Source organism: Acanthochromis polyacanthus, chromosome 6, assembly GCF_021347895.1.
Source record: "Acanthochromis polyacanthus isolate Apoly-LR-REF ecotype Palm Island chromosome 6, KAUST_Apoly_ChrSc, whole genome shotgun sequence".
In the NCBI taxonomy this organism is placed as follows: Eukaryota; Metazoa; Chordata; class Actinopteri; family Pomacentridae; genus Acanthochromis; species Acanthochromis polyacanthus.
In genome coordinates, this window is record NC_067118.1 from 1,916,428 (window position 1) to 1,937,554 (window position 21,127).

The 21,127-nt window shown below is 37.8% G+C and overlaps 3 protein-coding genes across 6 annotated transcripts in view; 1 reads left to right on the forward strand and 2 right to left on the reverse strand.

Moving 5' to 3' along the window:
- LOC127534588 (acidic leucine-rich nuclear phosphoprotein 32 family member B-like) overlaps nt 1-17,920 on the reverse strand; it is a 91,181-nt gene extending 73,261 nt beyond the window's left edge. Inside the window, exon 1 of the mRNA XM_051950181.1 lies at nt 17,809-17,920. The gene's annotated coding sequence lies outside the window, so the exon portion shown is untranslated. The remainder of the gene's footprint in view (nt 1-17,808) is intronic.
- The window catches only part of dnmt3bb.1 (DNA (cytosine-5-)-methyltransferase 3 beta, duplicate b.1), a 141,139-nt gene that overhangs the window by 70,743 nt on the left and 49,269 nt on the right, over nt 1-21,127 (forward strand). The window contains exons 1-2 of one of the 3 annotated variants that reach the window (XM_051950174.1): nt 3,233-3,467; nt 17,847-17,955. The exons of 1 other annotated variant lie outside the window; for it this stretch is intronic. In XM_051950174.1, the coding sequence (XP_051806134.1) occupies nt 3,460-3,467; nt 17,847-17,955 (117 nt within the window). In that variant the 5' untranslated portion in view covers nt 3,233-3,459. Of the gene's footprint in view, nt 1-3,232; nt 3,468-17,846; nt 17,956-21,127 lie in introns of those variants that run through there. One more of the 3 variants, XM_051950176.1, reaches the window with a different exon arrangement.
- On the reverse strand, nt 773-19,730 carry LOC127534587 (acidic leucine-rich nuclear phosphoprotein 32 family member B-like). 2 transcript variants are annotated; one of them, XM_051950178.1, is made up of 5 exons: nt 19,559-19,730; nt 4,368-5,031; nt 3,180-3,198; nt 1,778-1,869; nt 773-1,620 (listed from the first exon to the last, which is right to left on the reverse strand). In XM_051950178.1, the coding sequence occupies exons 4-5, from the start codon at nt 1,812-1,814 to the stop codon at nt 1,043-1,045; spliced, it is 615 nt and encodes a 204-aa protein (XP_051806138.1). In that variant the 5' UTR covers nt 1,815-1,869; nt 3,180-3,198; nt 4,368-5,031; nt 19,559-19,730; the 3' UTR covers nt 773-1,042. The 2 variants fall into 2 exon arrangements, with proteins under 2 accessions (XP_051806138.1, XP_051806137.1); XM_051950177.1 differs by having other exon boundaries at nt 3,080-3,198.

Sequence of the window (21,127 nt, forward strand, 5' to 3'; positions counted from 1 at the left end):
GGCCGATTTCAAAATAAAACTCAATAAAATTCTCGTCCGGGTGAGTGTCCTTCATTGTCGCTTCGCCATACGGACATGTCCCTTCCGGGGCTCGGTAGGAAAAAAAGATTTGATATATATATATAATGAAAGTTGATATATATATAATGAAAGTCGATATATATATATATAATGAAAGTTGATATATATATATAATGAAAGTTGATATATATATAATGAAAGTCGATATATATATAATGAAAGTCGATATATATATAATGAAAGTTGATATATATATAATGAAAGTCGATATATATATAATGAAAGTTGATATATATATAATGAAACTTGATATATATATAATGAAAGTTGATATATATATATATATATATATATATATATATATATATATATATAAACTTTCATTATATATATATCAACTTTCATTATATATATATCAAGTTTCATTATATATATATCGACTTTCATTATATATATATATATCAACTTTCATTATATATATATCAAGTTTCATTATATATATATCGACTTTCATTATATATATATCAAGTTTCATTATATATATATCAAGTTTCATTATATATATATATATCGACTTTCATTATATATATAATTTCCTAAACGGCATGCCATATATATATGTATATATATATATATATATATATATATATATATATATATATATATATATACACATACAAACATATATACATATATATATATATATATATATATATATAAATTATCAACTGAAAAATAATGAGCCCATGTTTTTTTTACAAATTTGATCTTTTCTGTGCTTCTTTTATTTGTTCATTTTGTTGTTTAATTTGCAGATTGAATAATTTCATAAAGGTGATTTTTTTTAGTGGGAGGCCGACAGTCTGCTTCAGCTGGTTGGGTTGACTGGAAAGGGATTGCAGAGAAAATGATCTGCATTCTTTTTTGTTTTTTCCTTTTGTCCCTTTCTATCATTTTGAAGCGACCAGGTGTTTTTTTCTACGTCTTCCTGGTCGCTCTGTTCTATCACTCTTTGCTTGCATCACTTCAGTCTGAAACGTTTAGGACTTCCCTCATCGCCGTCTTCATCCTCATCTCTTTCTCTCTTTTTCCACAATCGGCAATGTTTGCTGTCCTGAGAATGGACATCCTCGTCGTCTTCTCTTGATCTTTTTCTTGATGCAGCAGGAAGATCACCTGGATCAGCCTCACTGTCTTGGTGATGGACTGGAGCATCGTCATCTTCATCACTGTCATCACTGTCAGTGTCATCAAACTCATCCCACCAGAGGAATCTTCTGCTGGGGGCATCTTCACCTTCATCCTCCTCCTCCTCACGCTGCCGTCGCCTCGATGCTTCAGGCTGAGGATCATCAGATGCTTCTGCTTCTTGGATAACCTCCACCTCTGGTCTGATTATGTCGTGTTCCACATTGTCCATGATAATGTTGTTCATGTTCTCAGTGAAGTAGCGGTCAAAAATGTGCCTCAGATCGCAGAACAGAGGATCGTCCACTCCGTGATAGGTGACTGTACGGAGCAGTTCCAGCAGCGTACGTGCATACTCTGCAAAGTCAGCCTCCAACATTCGTTCAAGTGTGGCTAGATGAAATGTCAGTCCTGAAAAATCAAATCCACAATTTTGGCACAATTATTAAGAATCAAGGTCAAAAGCAGCACTTCAATTTTCCTCAACTAGCAAAGAAAACTGATGTAAAATGCTCTAAAGTGTTCATCAAAGATATGTCAGAGGTGAAACAATGGAACAACTACTTACCATTTGGAGGCTGATTCAGAGAGTCCCCGACGTCCATCTTTAGAAAAGCAGCTGAATGATGTGTGACAGTGGTGCTGAAAGTTTTCTGTGGTCTGTCCAACAAAAACACCGACTGGTTCAGTGAGATCTCAAGAGCAGACTGTCCTTATTGCTAAGCTGCTTTGCTTTGGTTGGATTTCAGTTCAGTTCAAATCAAAACACTTCATCTGTAACTGTCAGTAATTCCAGCTTTCACTAACATGGGGCTGAAGGCAAGTTTTCTTGATCACATTTAAAAGTAAACACTTGCATATTCTATTTAGAAATGCATATTTGATCTACATTTGAGTCCAAAAAGATGCTGAGGTTAACTGATGATCCTAAATGTTCCTGTAGGTGTGAGTGTGATTGTTTGTCCTGTTTTTAAGCTACTGTGTTGTTTTCAAGTTGTTTTCTTGTTTTTCCTCTGTGAAGCACTTTGGTCACCCTTTGGGTTGTTGGAAAGGCCGTAAAAATAAACTCTGATTGATTGATTGATTGATTGATTGATTGATTGAAATTTTTGCATCTTTCCGTGTCCTTTTTCTGTATTTTAGTGTCATTTTCAGCACCCCATCTTCTGTCAAGACGGGGTGCTGAGTGTACATTAATGAGAAATAAAATGAACTTTTTTGATTCTGGCAAATAGCTGCAATGACACAGAGAGTGAAACATTTCAAGGGGTCTGAATACTTTCCGTACCCACTGTATGTGTATATGTATATGTCAGGGTAGAGACTGTGATTTGGTAGAATTGGAGTCTCTACCAGTAGAGATTGCGATTATAATCTCTACCAGTAGAAACTCCAATCCTACCAGGAGAGATGGAACTTTAAATCTGACCCCTGACCCTAACCTTAAAAGTCTAACCTTAGCCCTGACAAGTCTCTACTGGTAGAATTGGAGTTTCTACTGGTAGCGATTGCAATCGCAATCTCTACCAGTAGAAACTCCAATTCTACCAAATCGCAGTCTCTACCATGATATATATATATATATATATATATATATATGTGTGTGTGTGTGTGTATATGTATATGTAATATGTAATTCCATTCTCTTCTCTAGTATTGTATCTATTTTATTACACTGTATTCTATTCTTATCTATCTTGAACCATTATATCACATTCTATTAGATTCTGTTACATTGTTTTGTTTTGTGTTCTATCTTATTATATTACATCATTTTCCATTCTATTGTATTCTATCTTTTCATTTCTATTCTTTTCTATTCTATTGCATCATATTCTATTCTATTCTATTCTGTAGTTGTTCTACTGACCTGTGGTAAACAGAGATTTGAGCCCCACAGGGTTAATAAAATGTTTCCTGTCGACATGTTCCACCTGAGGGGGACAGAAAAGGGGCGGGGCCTTCCTCACCTGGAGCGGCCAATGCGCGCTGCATGGGAGGGCCCACGGAGGAGGGAGAGCGACAGCGGGCAGCATTGGGGGAGAGAGAGAGAGAGAGAGAGAGGGTGAGGGAGGTGGATGTGCAGCAGCATGCTTCCACAGCGTGAAGAGCTCCTGCCACACACCGACCCAGCGCTTCGGCTCCTTATTACAGCGTAATAATAATAAAAAAAAACTCGTTTTAACGTGCAGTAACGACGCCTCCGGTTCCTCCGCACTTCCCCGCCGTGGATGAGCGCACCAAGCGTGGATGGTTATGTAAGTATGTCACCGTGGAGGGCGTTTTTTTCTATTCTCTGTGGTGTTTTCTTCTTCTCTGGAAGATTTATTGCAGAAATACAACCGAGCGAAAAGTTATATCAACTTTACGCACGACTTTTTGTCTCGGTTTGCGGAGAGTTTGCGGGTTTTATTTCTCGGTGCACTTTGTGAAGTTTGCGGTCTTGCTGCCCATGTGCACGAATCAACCTGGTGGAAGAGTGCACCGACCGAAACCTCCAATAAACTCTGATTCGGTTAGATTGTGGACTCTCTCATTAAAGCTTCTTGTCCGTTCTGGTCTCCATTTACTGTTGCTCTTATTGATGTTTAACGCTCCACGGGTCGTGCTGTTCTCCACCTGCGGTGCGTAAAAACACTTTAAAGTGACCTTTTTGCACATTTTACGCTCGTGTGTCTGTGCAGTGCGGAAAAGGTGTGTTTTCTGTGATTTAGTGCGGCCAGATTGGGCTGAACTGCAGGACAGCAGGAGCTGTCGGGACTGCATGGCAGGATTTTGTGCTGCGGCTGGTTTCCTGGTTGTGCAGGCGCTCCGGTGTTTGAACATGTACAGACTGCAGGGATAGAATCAGCTTCCTCCAAGGATCACGGGCTTCATGCTACCTGCTGATTTATGAGCCGAGCTGCTGCTGTTTGACAGGCAGCGACAAACACGTCTGCTGATAACACATCCAGCCATTCATCTCACGTGTTAAAGTCCAGGCAGAAACGCAGCAGGAGGAGGAGGAGGCGCCGATATTATGGGATAGATCGACGTTTTAATGCAAAACCGCACACATTTGACATTTATGGCTTAAAATCTCAGAAACAAGGACTGTTACTCCACCTGTGTTACCTGTGAACTTTGTCTAAAGTTGGCCAAAAAAATGTACTAAATACCTCAAACTCATCCAAAGTGACTCGAAAGCTTTCCAAAGGGGAAAAAGTGTTGAAAAGTGCTCAGAGTGGTTTACAGTTTATCCAGAATACCTCAAAAAGGTACAGAAAGTCTCAAAAATTGACCAAAATGATGCAATATTTAGCCAAGATGACTTAAAAATGGTCCAGAATGACTCAGTTTGTCCAAAGTGACTTTAGGTATTTCCAAAATTACTCAAATTGTGTCTAAAATGACAAAAATATTTGACCAAAATGTCTCAAAAAAGGGTCTAAAATGAGTCAAACGATGTCCAGAATGATGAATGTAGAGGAAACTGTGTGTTTTCAGGGTTCACGGTGTGTTTTTGAATAAATATCAAACAGGAAGACGTTCCGTGGACACAGGATGGTGTCATTTTAAGTCTTTCCTGGGTTGAAACGTTCTTCGATAATGAAAGGATTCGTTCACTGTCGAGCCATTTGGGACCAGATTTGTGACTTTGTGGTGGAGTTTGACAGGATTTCAAACGAGTCGCTCTGTGGTTTGTGTCGGGTTCTGGTGCTGATCCAACATTCCTCAGCTGGACTCTCAGACGCTTCCTGGGTGGATGTTGGGTGATGGATCTCACCAGAGGATGTAAAAAGAAACAGCAGAGCTTCTGTTCATTGAGCATCCATCAATATTCTGGAAAACAAAGACAAAAAAAACACAAATCAAACCTTAAAAAAGACAAAAACTGGAATATTCTGGAAGCTGGTGCATCAGAAATACAGTTAAACAACAGAAAATAACCGTCTAATGTAAAAATACGGTGATATTCCATAAATGAAAGACATTTTCAAGCTTGAATCTTACATGAGGTTATGCATTTTTTGTCTGTTTTAATGTTTACTGAAGGATATTTCTACGTGCAAAACCAATTAAATGAACACATGCATAACACATGCCTGTACTCAGCACAAGGTCATTTTTATTAAAGATTTCATTCGTCGGAAATGATGCATCAGCTGAGCAGCCTTGGTGGAGTGCTGCTCTGTGAGTGCTTTTCTTGTTATGTTGTGTCAGGTGCTGAACAACAAAATGTGAATTTAAAACATAGTTTCTGCATTTATCGTTCAATTATTCATCAGCAATATAATGAAAATGAGAGGAAATGTGAATATTTTGGTGTGCGCCCCTAAATTTTCTGCTTGCGCTCCTAAAATTTGAGCCACTGTGCTCCTAGGGAAAAAAGTTAGTGTGGAACCCTGGTTTATGGTATTTTGGACAATTATTGTCTGTTTTTGGACAATTTCTGACATTTTCTCTATAACTTTGGAGACGTTCTTGGTCGTTTTGCATCATTTTTAGTTATATTGGACAATTTCTGAGTCGTTTTGGATGAAGTTTGAGTAAGTCTCAAAGGGCATTTTGGACAATTGTTGAGTCTTTATGAACAATTTCTGATATGTTTTGGATGATTTCTGACAGGTTTTGTATCGTTTTGGACAGATTTTTGAGTCATCTTGGACCATTTTTGATCATTTTGGTAAAATAAGGAGTGATTTGGGGAAGATTTTTGTCAAGTCATCAAAGGTTGGATGCATTTTGGATAAATTTAAGGTATTGAGACAATTTTTGGTCATTTTGGTTTTGAGCAACGCTGAATAGGTTTATGGCATTTTAGACAGTTTTTCTGACAATTCATGACTTGTTTTTATAACTTTGGACACATTTTTGGTCATTTTGGACCATTTTTAGTCGTTTTGGACAAGTCTTTGATCATTTTGGTTGAGTTTTGCGTGATACTGAAAAGGTTTAAGGTATTTCGGATTATTATTGTTCTACTTATTGGATTATTTCTTGAAAAATACAAATTAGCATCAAGTATTGCAAGGAAAGCGTCTAACGCTCCTGACAAAAGGGTTGAATGAAGACAGATTACTGTTTAAAAAAGAAAAACGTTGAGCGTCGACAGCGTTTGTGTAATTACTCTCGCTGCCACTAGGGGGAGACAGAAGCTCCACTTCGCAGGTTTAAATAGTTCAAATAAAACTCGTTTTAACACATCGTCATGTTAATTAAACTCCTGTATTTTATATTCCGATCCATCCGCTTTCCTCTGTTGACGGCTGCAAATGAAACGTCTTATTTGTTGTAATTGTTGCCTTGAGGTTCAGCGAGGTTCAGAAAACAGAGAATCAGTGAAATGTGTTCGCCCAGAGGCTGTAATGAACCGTAATCCCTTCCTGTCGACAGCCTGATGTGGAGCGTGGATCAGTGTTTGCTGCCAGGTTTAAACCGGATCACTCATAATTCACAGCGTGTTCCTCTAATTAGCCGCTTGGCAGAGTCTCATCTGAAGACTAGATGTTTGTTTGGATCAGCTGAAACCATCTGAACTCTGGATTACCTGAACGGCGTGGCAGAACGCCGAGCGCTGCAGGTTTTCACTTCTTAAAAGTGTTCATAATTTACTGTTTAGTGGTTGGTAAATGTTAGCTTAGAGGGCTTTAGAGGGCCAGAACTCTGCGCTTTAAAAGCTGATATCTTTTAAAGAACACATCGTTTGTCAAGGTTTTTTCAGAAAACAGAACCAAATCTAAGTTTATTATCATGATATTTCATCAGAATCACCAAATCAAAGAGCTAAAACTAAAACTGTGACACTGAGTCATTGAAACAATCGTTGGTTCCCTGGATGTGTTCCTGTTTCTGATCAGAAAACTTTAAAAAATGACTTTCTGTTGGTTGAAATCACTCAGAAATGGTCCAAAATTACTCACTGAACTAAACTAAAATGACAAAGTTGTGTCCTATATGAGTTTGAAAATTGCTGTACGTAGTCCAAAATCACATGAAAACTGTCCAAACTGAGTGAAGAAGTGACCAAAATACCTTCAACTTATTAAAATAGCCGCGGAAGCTTCCACAAAATGCTCAGAATTTATCTAAAATGTCTCAGAAATTAAAAAACTGACTCGAAATTTGGCCAAAATAACAAAAAACATTCAAAATACGTCCTGAATTTATTTTAAAAAATGCATCAAAATTACAAGAACGTGCAGACAATGGCTTTGAAGTGTCCTGTTGGTTCCCTGGATGTGGTTCTGTTTCTGATAATTCAAAAGAGAAATCTTTAAAATGCTCATTGTGGGTGAACGTTAAGGCTCCTATCAGCATGTTGGGAGCCGGTTGGTCTGTATGATGATCATTTATTTGATGAATCCGACATATTTTGGGAAAATAATGAATGATTTGTGGTAAATGTTTGTCTTGTCATGAAAGGTTGAATGCATTTGGAAAAATTGAAGATATTTTGGACAATTATTGGCTCACTTTGAACATATTTTTGTCATTATGTAAAAATTAGATCATTTGGGACACATTTTTGGTCATTTTGGTCGAGTTTTGAGTGATACTGATAAGGTTTAAGGCATCTTGGACAATTATTGGCTCATTTTGGACAAATGTTGGGTCATTTTGGTCGGATTTTGGGTAACGCTGAAAAGGTTTATGGTATTTTGGACAGTTATCGGATAATTTTGGACAGTTTCTGACATGTTTTGTATAATTTTGGACAGAATTTTTGGTCACTTTGGACCATTTTCAGTCATTTTGGACAAATTTTATGGGAAGTTTAAAGCATTTTGCACAGCTATTGGCTCATTTTGGACATTTTCTGAGGTGTTCTGTGTAGTTTTGGACTATTTTTAGTCATTTTGGACAGATATTTGGTTATTTTGAAGAGATTTTTGAGTTATGCTGAAAACATTTAAGGCATTTTGGACCATTATTGACTCATTTTGGACAATTTCTGACGTGTTTTATGAAATTTCTGACAGAGTTTGTATAATTTTGGACATATTTTTGGTCATTATGGACAGATATTTGGTCATTTTTGCACACAGAAGATGCCAGGATTCACTCTGTGGTTAAAGTGTTTTCTAATATTTGTCATATTTAAAAATTTCATGGAATGAAACTGGATTGAGTAGATGTTTAAAATATGTTTGAACTACAGAAACACAGTTTGGTCTGAATTACAGATGCTGCTCTTTGGTTGATCCAGACTTATGCTTACATTTAAATCCTGAGCTAGCAGCGCAGCATCCGTTACCATGGAGATGCAGCAGGTCAGAACACCTCCACGACTCCTCGCTAACCCGTTAATCTCCCGTCTCGGTGCGACTCACAGCTGGGTAAGAACCTGCGGTTTACAGTTCAGTAATTCAGGCTGACAGCAGCGCCTGAATGCATCATCTACTGTATGAGCCTCCCCACAAAGCGCACAATGTGGAAAGTGTGGGGCCGATGGGAGCTGGAAGGGGCCATAAAGTGGATGACGGACGAGGAATGCGGCCCCCAGAGGGACCCTGAGGAGCCGCCGACCCCCTCCCTCAGCTCCAGCACACTCTCTGGGCAGCGAACAATCCCCTCTTGCAATGCGGTCGCTAATCTCCAGCCACCAGACACGACTTTGAAGTCCTCCGTCCCTGTTCCTGGGCCCCTCGCTCGGCCCTCCATCCTTCCTCTGCCGCTCTAATTCATGCTCACCTCCCTCTTTTCTCTGCCTTTCTGAAAGCTGGAGCTCCGTTCCGCAAAGACACAGTTAGGAACACGTGCACAGTGTCTGAGCTGAAAAAATGACTTCCTGCAGCAGTTTGCATCGAGCTTTTTGAGTTATGACATCTTTAAATGAAACTATTCAGCCAGAAAACTACACTGAGTTAGGACGGTTAGCTTTTCAAAATGACAAAACTTCTCCAAAATAACCCAAAAATAATTCAAAAGGACTCAAAACATGTCTGACATGACTGAAAAGTGACTGCGGTTACTGAAATTGTCCACAATTCCTCAAAAATAATCCAAAATTGCTCAAAAATATTTCAGAATTACTCAAATATTGACCAAAATGACTCATAAGTACTGCAAAAATAATCCAAAATGACTCAAAAATAATCCAAAATTACTCAGAACTTCTCCAGAATGACTCAAAACTAATTAAAAATGACTGAAACATATCTGATACGACTCAGACATTACTACAGTTTCTTAAATTGTCCAAAATTATTCAAAAATTGGCTAAAATGACTAAAAAACCATCCAAAATGACTCATAACTTCTTCAAAATTACTCTAAAATAATTAAAAATGACTCAAAACATCTCTAATATGATTAAAAAGTGACTACAGTTACTTACATTGTCTGAAATTTCTCCAAAATGAAGCATAATGACCCAGAACATGTCTATTATAACTCGATCCTCGGTCACAAAATGGCAACAAAAATGACTGCAATTACTTAAATAATGTCCAATTACTCTAAAATGGACTAAAATTACTCTTAACTTCTCTAAAATTATTCAAAAATAAAGCATTATGACTCAGAACCATTTTTAAAGGATATTTGCTGTTTTAAAGAAAAACTGTAAATATTAAAGCTTGAAAATGTTTTATATTATTTTAAAAGTTTCCCAACAAGCAAAGTCCACAAAGAACACATACTTTTACATGTTTAGCATAAAAGTCTCTGTTTTTATGAATGTTCATTTGTTGTTTGAGAATGATTTATCACAGAATGAAACTATTTTACTGTGTTAAATCAGCCAAAAAAAAGTATTTTATGGATATTCGCTGTTAAATTACGATAAGAAAAACAGCAAAACTGTAAATATTATCCACATCAAAAATCTGCTTTGTTTGTATACACCCCCTGTCAAAAGGTTTGAGACGGGTTCTAATTTATTTGAATGAGAAAGTGTCTCAAAACTTTTGACAGGGGGTGTAAATCCTCATTTGCTCTTTTACAGCGTCTGACCACAAAACTGCTCAGTTTTTACTCAAATTATTCAAATCAAGCCACCTAAAATAGAATTTTTTAAAGGGTATTTTCTATTATAAAGAAAAGCTGTGAATATTAATGGTTGAAAAATTCTTATTTTTTATCGGTTTTAGGCTGTTACTTTCAAAGTTTCCTGGTTTAGTGAATTTAAAAAAGCATACACAAAAAAACCCTAAAATTACAAGAAAAACTATTATTTTACACTTTATCCATAAAAAATAAGCCATAATAACCAGGTCAGAACAGTAAATAACGTCCACATCAAAGATCTCCATTTTTATGAATGGAAGCAGTTCTTTTATGATGATTAACCAGAACATTTTAAGTAAACCAGCTAAATTATTTGCATTTTGAACCTGGATACCAGCTGTGGAAAGCCCCTCCACCTTTACCTTCACCCGATCACTCTTTCAGTGTTTCTGTGCCTCGGTGGCAGATCGAGCCTTTGTTTCAGGGTGTTTTTTTCTCCAGAGGGGCTGAGTGATGAACTCCGTCACCTCTGCTCAGGGAGAGTCCCTCACATTAGCATGCATGCAGGCCGGAGGTGGTTGGTGTTCAGAGGCCACAAACCGCTGCACTCTCTGACTGTCTGCTGCCACAGAGACGTGTGAATCAGTGGAGCTGTGGTGACGTAAATCTGTTGGAACCGTCACAGCGTGGTTTGGCTGCTTCCTTCTGGGACAAAGGTGGCGTTTTCTTCCACCGACTCCATCTTAAACAGCTCATAATCTGCACATTTACGGGTCATAATTTAATTAGACTACAGTCACAAGCTTTAGGTTCCTGCTGCAGCTCTGAGATTAAAAAACAAAAAGAAAGCTGTTTTCTTCTGCAGGAAATTCTAGAACATTTTCCCCCTCAGCAGTAAAACAAAGTCCCTTCTCCAGAGCAGATACTAGAGCTGAATGATCCTCAGAAAACTAATTATACAGCAGTTACTTTGACAGATGTCACCATGAGTCACAATGTGTCACCAAGCCAGCATGCTACCTTAAATCTAGGAAATATGAGTTAACACTGCAACACTTCATTTATTTGACAAAATGGCACTAAAAGATCCAAAAATGTCACTAAAAGATGCAAAAATGACACTAAAAGATCCAAAAATGTCACTAAAAGATGCAAAAATTACACTAATAGATGAAAAAGTGATCCTCAACAGGAGCTGACCGAGTGATGAACGCTCGATCTGGACACTCAGATATTTTGTACACTTAGGGTGCTTTCACACCTATTAGTCCGTTAGAGTGGTTCGTTTGGACCCAAAAGTTGTTACAATGTTGCTAATTTCAACTGGTTCTGTTCGCATTCACACCAGTGTTTTCGCAGTTGAACCAACTACAATGAATGTTATATCTCCCCCCAGTCGTTTGGCGGCGCTGTTCACAAAAATAAGGTGTTTTAGATGACGTAGGTGAACGCTGATTGGCGCAGCATGTGAAGAGGGAAAAATCCCGGAAGAAAACAACAGGCTGTGTTTATTCAATGGATCGAGGTTTATTCGTAAACAATGAACTATGCTCTCCTGTTCGTTCTTGTTGCCATATATTCGTATCATTGCTTTATGCAGCAAGCACAAATACTGCTGTTGTTCCAGCATGAAGCTCGCATTCGGTACGAGAACATTACACAGTCGTTTTTGGCTATGGAAGCTCCCGTAGACCAAAACGTCTGCTGCGCCATCAAGCCGGTCCGAATGGAGACAGGTTTGTGTTCTCACCAGGAGCGAACCGAACTGGAGTTCACATAGAAGCGGACCGAGACCACCTCTCGAAGGTGGTCTCGGTCCGGTTCTTTAGTCCGCACCAAAAACATCTGGTCTGCTTTCACACCAGACCAAACGAACCGTACTTGCTGGTGTTGCGGACTCCAGTCCGCTTTAAGTGGACCAAGAGGCGTATGTGTGAAAGCACCCTTACTTTTTTCTGCAGTTACTTACTGGTTTTTCAGCTGTTAGCTAACGCGAGGCTAGGTTACTGCTAACATAAACAGACAGGGAATAACTTAAGCTAGGTTAGCACAACTTTAGCAACGTAAATGAAAACACAACGAAGCAGCGTCTCTCGTCATGACACACGGCAAAAAGAGTTAAACTGAAACAGGAGACATGTTGAATCATTGTTAATTTCACAGTGTCGTTCTAAACCTACCTATCGGCTCAGCCCACTCCTGTAATGTAGCCTGGCTGTAGCTTACTGCTGGACGTTACTGAGGATTGAATGGAGTCAATGTTCCATGTACAGAGGGTCCTCGGTTTATGATGTTCTTGACTTATGGTGTTTCGTAGTTACGTCGGAACTGGTTACGTGGAACTAGTTAGACTAACACGTTGTCTCGTGGCGCTATAAAACAGCTTTGTTTCCATTCTCTGGTTGTAGTCCACCTTGGATTGTGCTGCATTCACAAAGATTTGCCCTTCATTGTGGCTCCCAAACACAAGTCAGACTCTTCCGATGCTTCGAAGAAACGGAAAGCCGTCTCCATGGAAGTGAACTTAGATCTAATAAAACGCTTGAAACAGGGCGAGACACCAACGGACATCAGTCAAGTTGTAAAAACAGGTCAACATATTGTAGCGACCCTCAGTAATGAATGAGTGAGACTTTATCTGGTTCTCTGGTGGTTTATTGAAGCTTCACACAGGATACTGTGGGCCGTAGCCAACGCCAAAAAAATGACAGAAAATGGTGGGAAAAGCTGCAGAAACCAGCAGTAAAACATTAGAAAATAGTGGGGAAACTGCAGAAAATGGCAGAAAAACAGTAGAAAACGGTGGGAAAACTGTAGATAATGGTGGGAAAATGACAGAAAACAGTGGAAAAAAATGACAAAAAAAATGGTGGGAAAACAGTAGAAAGTGATGGGAAAACAGAAAAGCAGAAGACGATGTATAAACGCTAATGCTAGCTACATGATTGTGCGTAGAGAAGCTTCTAGTCACGCTAAAAACATCAATGCATGATATAAACATGTTTGAGGTGAACTGGGATGTCTGTAACACTTCCTGAACACGCAAACAGCGTCATGAACGAGCAAAAACAGAAACCTCCTGAACTTGCTCTGTGACAAATGAGTGAGACTGTATCTGGTTCTCTGCTGGTTTATGGAACCTTCACACAGGCTACTGTGGGCCGTAGCCAACGCCAGAATGACTAGAAAACCCCTATAACTTAGCTCCAGAATAACTAGACAAACCCCATAACTTAGCTCCAGAATAACTAGAAAACCCCTATAACTTAGCTCCAGAATAACTAGACAAACCCCATAACTTAGCTCCAGAATTAGCCACCGTTCCCAGCTCTCTCTACTGCTGACTCTCAGCCAATCAGAGGTGAGCTACCTAAACATGACACGTTCACTGACATTAGGTAAATGTGAAACTGAACAATAAACACTGAAAACTCAACATCAATATTCTGTTATCTTCTTGTAAAATGATTCATACATGCATGAAAGTCGGTATTTTCCGAAGAACTGATCGATATCTTAATGCACGTAACGACTTTGGTAATTTTTTTGCATAAATTCCAACTTATGGCAAAATTTGCCTGACATCACACCAGGAACGGAGCTCTGACATAAGTCCAGGATTTCCTGTATTGGACAAACGCTACAAGAACATCATTCTGCGTGACTTTGACGCTTAACAGCATTTACTGTTTCATGAGAAATTAAGAATATATCGGCGTATTATCGGCTAAACTCCAGCCACTAATGGTTTTTTTAAAAGGCTTTTAATCAGTCAATTTAATTACTGGCCCATAAATCAGTCAGGCCCTAACCTTCAACAAAGAGTTGTGGTTTGGATTTAGTGGTTTTGGTTCCTCCAAGGCTCCAGACGATCAATAAATGTCGACGTCAGTAAGTAAAGGAAGCAGGTTTATGTGTCCTCAGGATGCACCTGGAGCTTCATTCATTGGCTTCTTTTGTCTGAAAGCATGTCGGTGCACAAACCTCCCAATGTTCTGAACGTATGCGTGCATTTCCTCCATTCTGACCTCCGTCTGCTCGTTCACGAAGACATTTCAAAAGAAAAAACACATCAGAAAGCAAACATTTAACACCAAACAGAACCGACACGAGCTCCACTTCACCTCCACATCTAAAGTTTGGTTTAATTTATTGTGTACAGGTTGAATTAAACCTTCAGAGATGGTGCCAGCGCTGTCATTATGTCTCGGATAAATTTATCTAGTCTGGCAACAACCGTTCTGGCAGGAAACCAGGAGTCGAGCCTCCTAGCGATGGAAGTCTGTGGATTTGGAAAGCAGAACATCGTCAGGTCGTGTTCAGCTTTAGCTAATCGTTTTTATCTGAGATGATGTTCTCAGTCGCCTTGATTTGAGAAAAACAACAAATTCTGTAGTGAGAATTTCAGAAATGTCTCCTGGAACACAATGGAAATGACATGAAGCATAAAAACAGAATGAATTACTGTGGTTATATATTTTACAAAAATTAAAAATCCTGAAATGTGCAACATCTTGCCGTGTGTCCAAAGGTTTTACCTGCACTGGGGGTAAAAAATAATATTTTTCTACTGCGTTTTTCATTAGTTTCCATAGAGATAGTAGCCTTTGTGTGAACACTGCCTGCAGTTCAGCCGAAAAGTTCCTCAATTTTTGTCCAGTGGTTGTTGGTAGCAGATGAGTCATTCTTGGCTTCGCGATTGCATGAAAGAGTGCAGATTTTTTTTTTTTTTTTTTTACAGAATGTGTTTCACCAAATGGTTTATTTTTCACATTTTTTTTAAAAGTAATTTTAATTTCTGTTTTTATTTATTTTCCAAGTAAAGCTAAGTCAGACACGATTTGTTCTGTTGATAGTTTACCTAAATCATCAAATTGTTGCTAGATTTTATTCAAAATCACGACACACCTAAGGAGGGTTAGCTTTTCAAAATGATAAAACTTCTCCAAAATTACTAAAAAATTTAGCAAAATGACTACAAAATGATTCAGAATGACTCAAAACATGTCTGCTGTACCTCAAAAAGTGACAAAACTTACTTAAATTGTCCAAAATTGCTCAAAAATAATTCAAAATAATTCAAAAAATGTCTGATATTATTTAAAAGTGACTACAGTTACTTAAACTGCCTAAAATGACTCAAAAACAAGCCAGAATTACTCATAACATCTCCAGATTTTTCAAAAATAATCTAAAATTGCTTACAAATAATCCAACATTACTCAAAAATAATTCAAAATAATTCAAAACATGTCTGATATGATTTAAAAGTGACTACAGTTACTTAAATTGTCTAAAATGACTCAAAAATCATCCAAAATCATTCATAATTTCTAAAATTATTCAAAAATAATACAAAATTACTCTTAGCTTCTCTAGAATTGCTCAAAAATAATCCAAAAACGACTATAAAATAATCCAAATGTATTTAAAAATGATGTAATATTGCTCAGAAATAATCCAGAATTACTGAAAATAATCCAAAATTACTCACAACTTCCAAACTTGCTCAAGAATATTTCAAAATTACTAAAAAATAATCCAAACTTACTGAAAAATAATCCAAAATTACCCAGAACTTCTCCAGAATGACTCAAAAATAATTATAAAAAATGTAAAAGTCTGTATTTTTCTAAATGTTTTATTCATCATGAATCTACAGTTTGTTCTGTATTTAGATCAGCTATAAATATGTTTTTTTAAATGTATATTTGCTGTTATTTGGAAAAAAAACTGCTTTGAGAATTTTATCAACTATTTAAAATGTTCCCTGTTGTGACTGAATCGCTGCTGTCACACTTCTTCTGTCTGTTTTATTTTCCTAGTACTTATCGGTGGGTTATTATGGGATTTGTGTCTCCAGGCAGATTAATGAAAACTGAAAGTCGGCCGGCTGAGATCTGATCTGAGCTTTACTCTGTACGGGCTTGTTGACCTGTCGCCAGGTTGAAACATATACCTGAACACACACGCTGAAACACACACTCACGCAGTAAAACAAACATTCATGTGCACCGGCATGGCGGCTCAGAAGAACGCTCGGTCACACAGTGCACATGTGATGCGTGTACAAACACATTCGGCGGTGTTCCTCGCTGTGTATCTGTTTACCTGCGGTTTGTACGGGCATGTCGGACCCGCTCTTCCCCTCCGAGTTAGAACCTCTCTCTGTTCCCCGCTGATTCTATCTTTCCTTTTCCATGCAGCGCTCACAAAGAGGCATTTCTGCTATCACAAAGAGACATCTGTAACATCTGTAACCCCCTGAACCCCGAGCAGTTTCACATTTTTCTTCACTGTGGGGCTCGTTTTCACTGCAGTATAAAGTTCTGCACCTCCATGGAAGCAGAGCAACCAGAAAGGAATGTGTTCTGTGCAAAATGACACAGTTAGAATGATACTAAGAGACACTAAAAGAAAAATTACAATAAAAGATGCAAAATTATATCTAAAAAATGCCAAAAAAAGAGGCAAAAATGACCCCAGATGATGCAAAAATGTCATTAAAAAAATGCAAAAATGACATTGAAGATGCAAAGATGACAGTAAGACATGCAAAAATGAACCCTAAAGATGCAAAAAAAAAAAGCTAGAAGACACAAAATAACACTAAAAGTTAAAAAAAATCCCTAAAAATGCCAAAAAATTATGCTACTAAGTCACAAAATGACACTAAAAGATGCAATAATTAGCCCAAATGATGCTAAAACTATAATAAAATACGCAAAACAACACTTAGACAAAAATTACACTGAAGAAAGCAAAAATGCCACTAAAAAATGCAATAATGACCTCAAGAGATGGAAAAATTATGCTTAAAAATACAAAAAAATCCCTCAAAAATGACTGTAAACATTGCTAAAATTACACTAAAAGATGCAAAAAAGATGCAAAAATGAACCCTAAAGATGCAAAAAAGAAATTAGAAGACACAAAATAACACTAAAAGTTCCAAAAAATACCTACAAATGCAAAAAATGATGCTACAAGTCACAAAATAACACTAAAAGATGCAAAAATGTCACCAAAAGATGTAGAAATAAGCCTAAAAGGTGCAAAAATCACACCAAACATGCAAAAATGACACTAAAAGATGCAAAAATGACTTTAAGAGATGGAAAAAATATGCTTAAAAATGCAAAAAATCACCCAAAAATACGCAAAAATGACTGTAAGTGATGCTGACATTACAATAAAAAATGCAAAAAATAAACCCTAAAGATGCAAAAATTATGCTAAGACACAAAACGACACTGAAAGATGCAAAAATGACCCTTAATAAAGGAAAAATTAGGCCAAAAGATGCAAAAAACTATGCTAAAAGACACAAAATGATGCTAAAATTATGCTAAAAGACACTAAAATGACACTGAAAGATGCTAAAGTTATGCTAAAAGACGCAAAAATGACACCTAAATCACACAAAGATTGCTTTTTCTGGTTGATAAATGGGCTAATTTTGTAACCCTCCTCTTCCTCTTTGGATCTCCTCAGTGAGGTGTTGGCTCCAGAGGGTTAATAAAGTTTTGCTTTTGCTTTTGAAACCTTCCTTTTCTGTCTGGTTTGGATCTCCTCCCCCACATGACATTTGTTTGTGTTTGAAAGTCAGCTAGAAGACGTGTAACTTTCATCTGGAGGTACAAAAGTTTAAAGGTGACGAGAGCTTACTTTGTGAAGTCGTGCTGACGCTGTGTTTGTGTGTGCAGGTTTGAAAAGGAGTCGGGACAACCACTGGACCAGTCGAGCGCCACAGCGATGCCTTCCAACAAATACTCTGCTGCTATCATGGAGGAGAGCAACAACATGGCCGCCACAGTGAGTCACACAAACAGACACGCAAACACGACGCGGCGTTCAGAGGCCGAACGGCTGAGAGAAACCACAGCGAGCTCATTAAGGCCGTCCCCGGGCCAGCTGTGCTTTAAAAGGCCGAGTGTGTCGATGCCAGAGCAGCAGCGCCGGCACGTTACACCAGGCTAATGGAGAATGCATGTTGGCTGAAGCGCCACACAACACGCTGACAGCTGCGTCCACAGCGGGCGGAAACAAGCGATGCAGGCTGGATGGAAGGATGGAGGCGGTGAGGAAAGGATGGAGGAGCTAAAAGAGAGGAGCAGGATTCACTGTGGAGATGAGCTGAGCAGCATACAGAGGGTTTATATGGAAAGGGATTGCACAAGCGACACTAAAAGACACAAAAAGTCACTAAAAGATATAAAAGCGACACTAAGAGATGCAAAAATGACACGAAAAACGACAAAGACGACACTAAAAGACGCAAAAAGTCACTAAAAGATATAAAAACGACACTAAGAGATGTAAAAAGTCACTAAAGATGCGAAAATGACACTAAAAACGACAAAGACGACACAAAAAGATGCAGAAATGACACTGAAAGATCCAAAATAACTTTAAAAGATCAAAAACGACACTAAAAGATGCACAAACGACACAAAAAATGCAAAACTGACACCAAAAGATCCAAAAATGACACTAAAAGATGCACTAAGAAATGCACAAACTGCACTAAAAGATGTAAAAATGACACTAAAAGCAGCAAAAATAACACTAAATGTTGCGCAAATGGCACTAAGAGATGCAAAAGTGACTCTACAAGATGCAAAAGTGACACTAAAAGATGTAAAAATCACAGTAAGAGTTGCAAAAAGTCACTAAAGATGCGAAAATGACACTAAAATCTGCAAAATGACACTAAAAATGACAAGTATGACAATAAAAGATGCAGAAATGACACCAAAAGATCCAAAAATGACTCTAAAAGATGCACTAAAAAATGCACAAACTGCACTAAAAGATGTAGAAATGACACTAAAAGCAGCAAAAATAAAACTAAATGTTGTGCAAATGGCACTACAAGATGCAAACGTGACTCTAAAGATGCAAAAGTGACACTAAAAGACAAAAAATTACCCCAGAAGATCCAAAAGTGACACTGAAAGATGCAAAAATGACAATAAAAGATGCAAAATTGACACTGGAAGACAAAAAATTACCCTAAAAGATCCAAAAATGGCACTGAGATTCAAAGATGACACTAAAAGATGCACTAAAAAATGCACAAACTGCACTAAAAGATGTAAAGATTACACTAAAAGCAGCAAAAATAACACTAAATGTTGCGCAAATGACTCTAAAAGATGCAAAAGTGACACTTAAAGACAAAAATTACACTGAAAGATGCACAAATTGCTCCAAAAGATCCAAAAATTACACTAAAAGATGCAAAAATGACCCAAAACAAGCGACACAGGCGGGATAGAAGACAGGGCGGTGAGGAAAGGATGGAGGATGTGGAGGAAGCAGGATTCATTGTGCAGATTAGCTGAGCAGCACACTGGCGTCTTTATACAGCCAGAAAATGGATTCACTTCAAGTATTTAGAGGAGAAAGGACTCACATTTTCCAATTCTCGCACACACACACATGCACCCGTTGACACTTAAAGGGGCTCCTGTCGTCCGTTAGTCCTTCTTCCTCTTTTTCACTCTCGTATATCACTCCGTCTGAAAGCCTCGCTGGCTTCTCCCCTCTTTTCTCTTTAGCTTTCCTTCTTTTTAATTGCTCTTCTCCTGTTTGTTGTTTGCCCGTCTCCATGTGAACCCGAGTAGCTGCCACCTTGTTGTTTGTGCTGCTAGGACAGTACAAAATTCTGTTTGAGATACACTAACAGATGCAAGAATGAGCCCACAAGATGCAAACTGACACTAAAAGATGCAAAAATGAGCCCATAAAATATATAAAAACGACACTAAGAGATGCAAAAAGTCACTAAAGATGTGAAAATGACACTAAAAACGACAAAGACGACACTAAAAGATGCAAACTGACACTAAAAGATGCAAAAATGACACTGAAACGTAAAAATGACCCTGAAAAATGCCAAAATTACACAAACGAATGCAAAAATGATCCCCAGAGTTCAAAAAATGATGCTAGAAGAAGCAAAAATGACACTAGAAAATCAGCAGATGACCCCAAAAGATAAAAAAGACACTAAAAGATGCAGAAACAACAATAAAATGTACAAAGAGTACTCTGAAAGATCCAAAATAACTCTTAAAGATGCAAAAATGACACTAAAAGATGTTAACAAGGTACTAAAAGGTGCAAAAATGACACTGAAATATGCAAAAAAATGACCCCGAAAGATCCACAAATGACACCAAAATGTAAAAATGACACCGAAAGATGCAAAAATTACACAAACAGATGCAAAAATGACCCCGAAAGATCAAAAAAATTATACTAAAAGAAGCAAAAAATGACATTAAAAGACCAAGAAATGACACAAAAAGATGCAAACTTACTCTAAAAGATAAAAAAATGACAAAAGATGCACAAAGACAAAGAATACAAAGGCGACACTGAAAGATCCAAAATAACTCTAAAACACACAAAAATAACACCAAAAGATGTCAACAGGACACTAAAACGTACAAAAATTACACAAAAAGATGCAAAATTACCCCAAAACATCAAAAAAGACACAAAAAAACTACAATGACGACACTGAAAGATGCAAAATAACTGTAAAAGATGCAAAATGACACTAAAAGATGCAAAACTGAAAGAAAAAGATGTAAAAATGACACTGAAATGTGTTAACAGGACACTAAAACGTACAAAAATTACACAAAAAGATGCAAAATTACCCCAAAAGATCAAAAAAAGGCACTAAAAACTACAACGATGACACTGAAAGATGCAAAATAACTGTAAAAGATGCAAAAAAAAGTCACTAAAAACGTAAAAATGAGACTAGAAGATCAAAAAATTCATCTTCTTCTCATCTCGTATCTAATCCCTCGTCTCTGTTTGTTTGCTCGTCTCCAGCTAGCTGCCTCCTCGTCCCGTCAGTCTGCAGGTTTAGGTTCAGGTTAGAACAGCTCTGACGCCATCATTAAGTCTGCTTTCATACACAAGTATTGAATGTCACTGACTATTCCTCAGGTTTCATCCTGCAGTC

Bases quoted from the DNA above. Each gene is read 5' to 3' on its own strand.
- LOC127534587 (XM_051950178.1), bottom strand. From the start codon at position 1,814: ATGGACGTCGGGGACTCTCTGAATCAGCCTCCAAATG. The intron at 1,621-1,777 runs GTAAGTAGTTGT...TTGATTTTTCAG, and splicing joins TCTGAATCAGCCTCCAAATG to GACTGACATTTCATCTAGCC.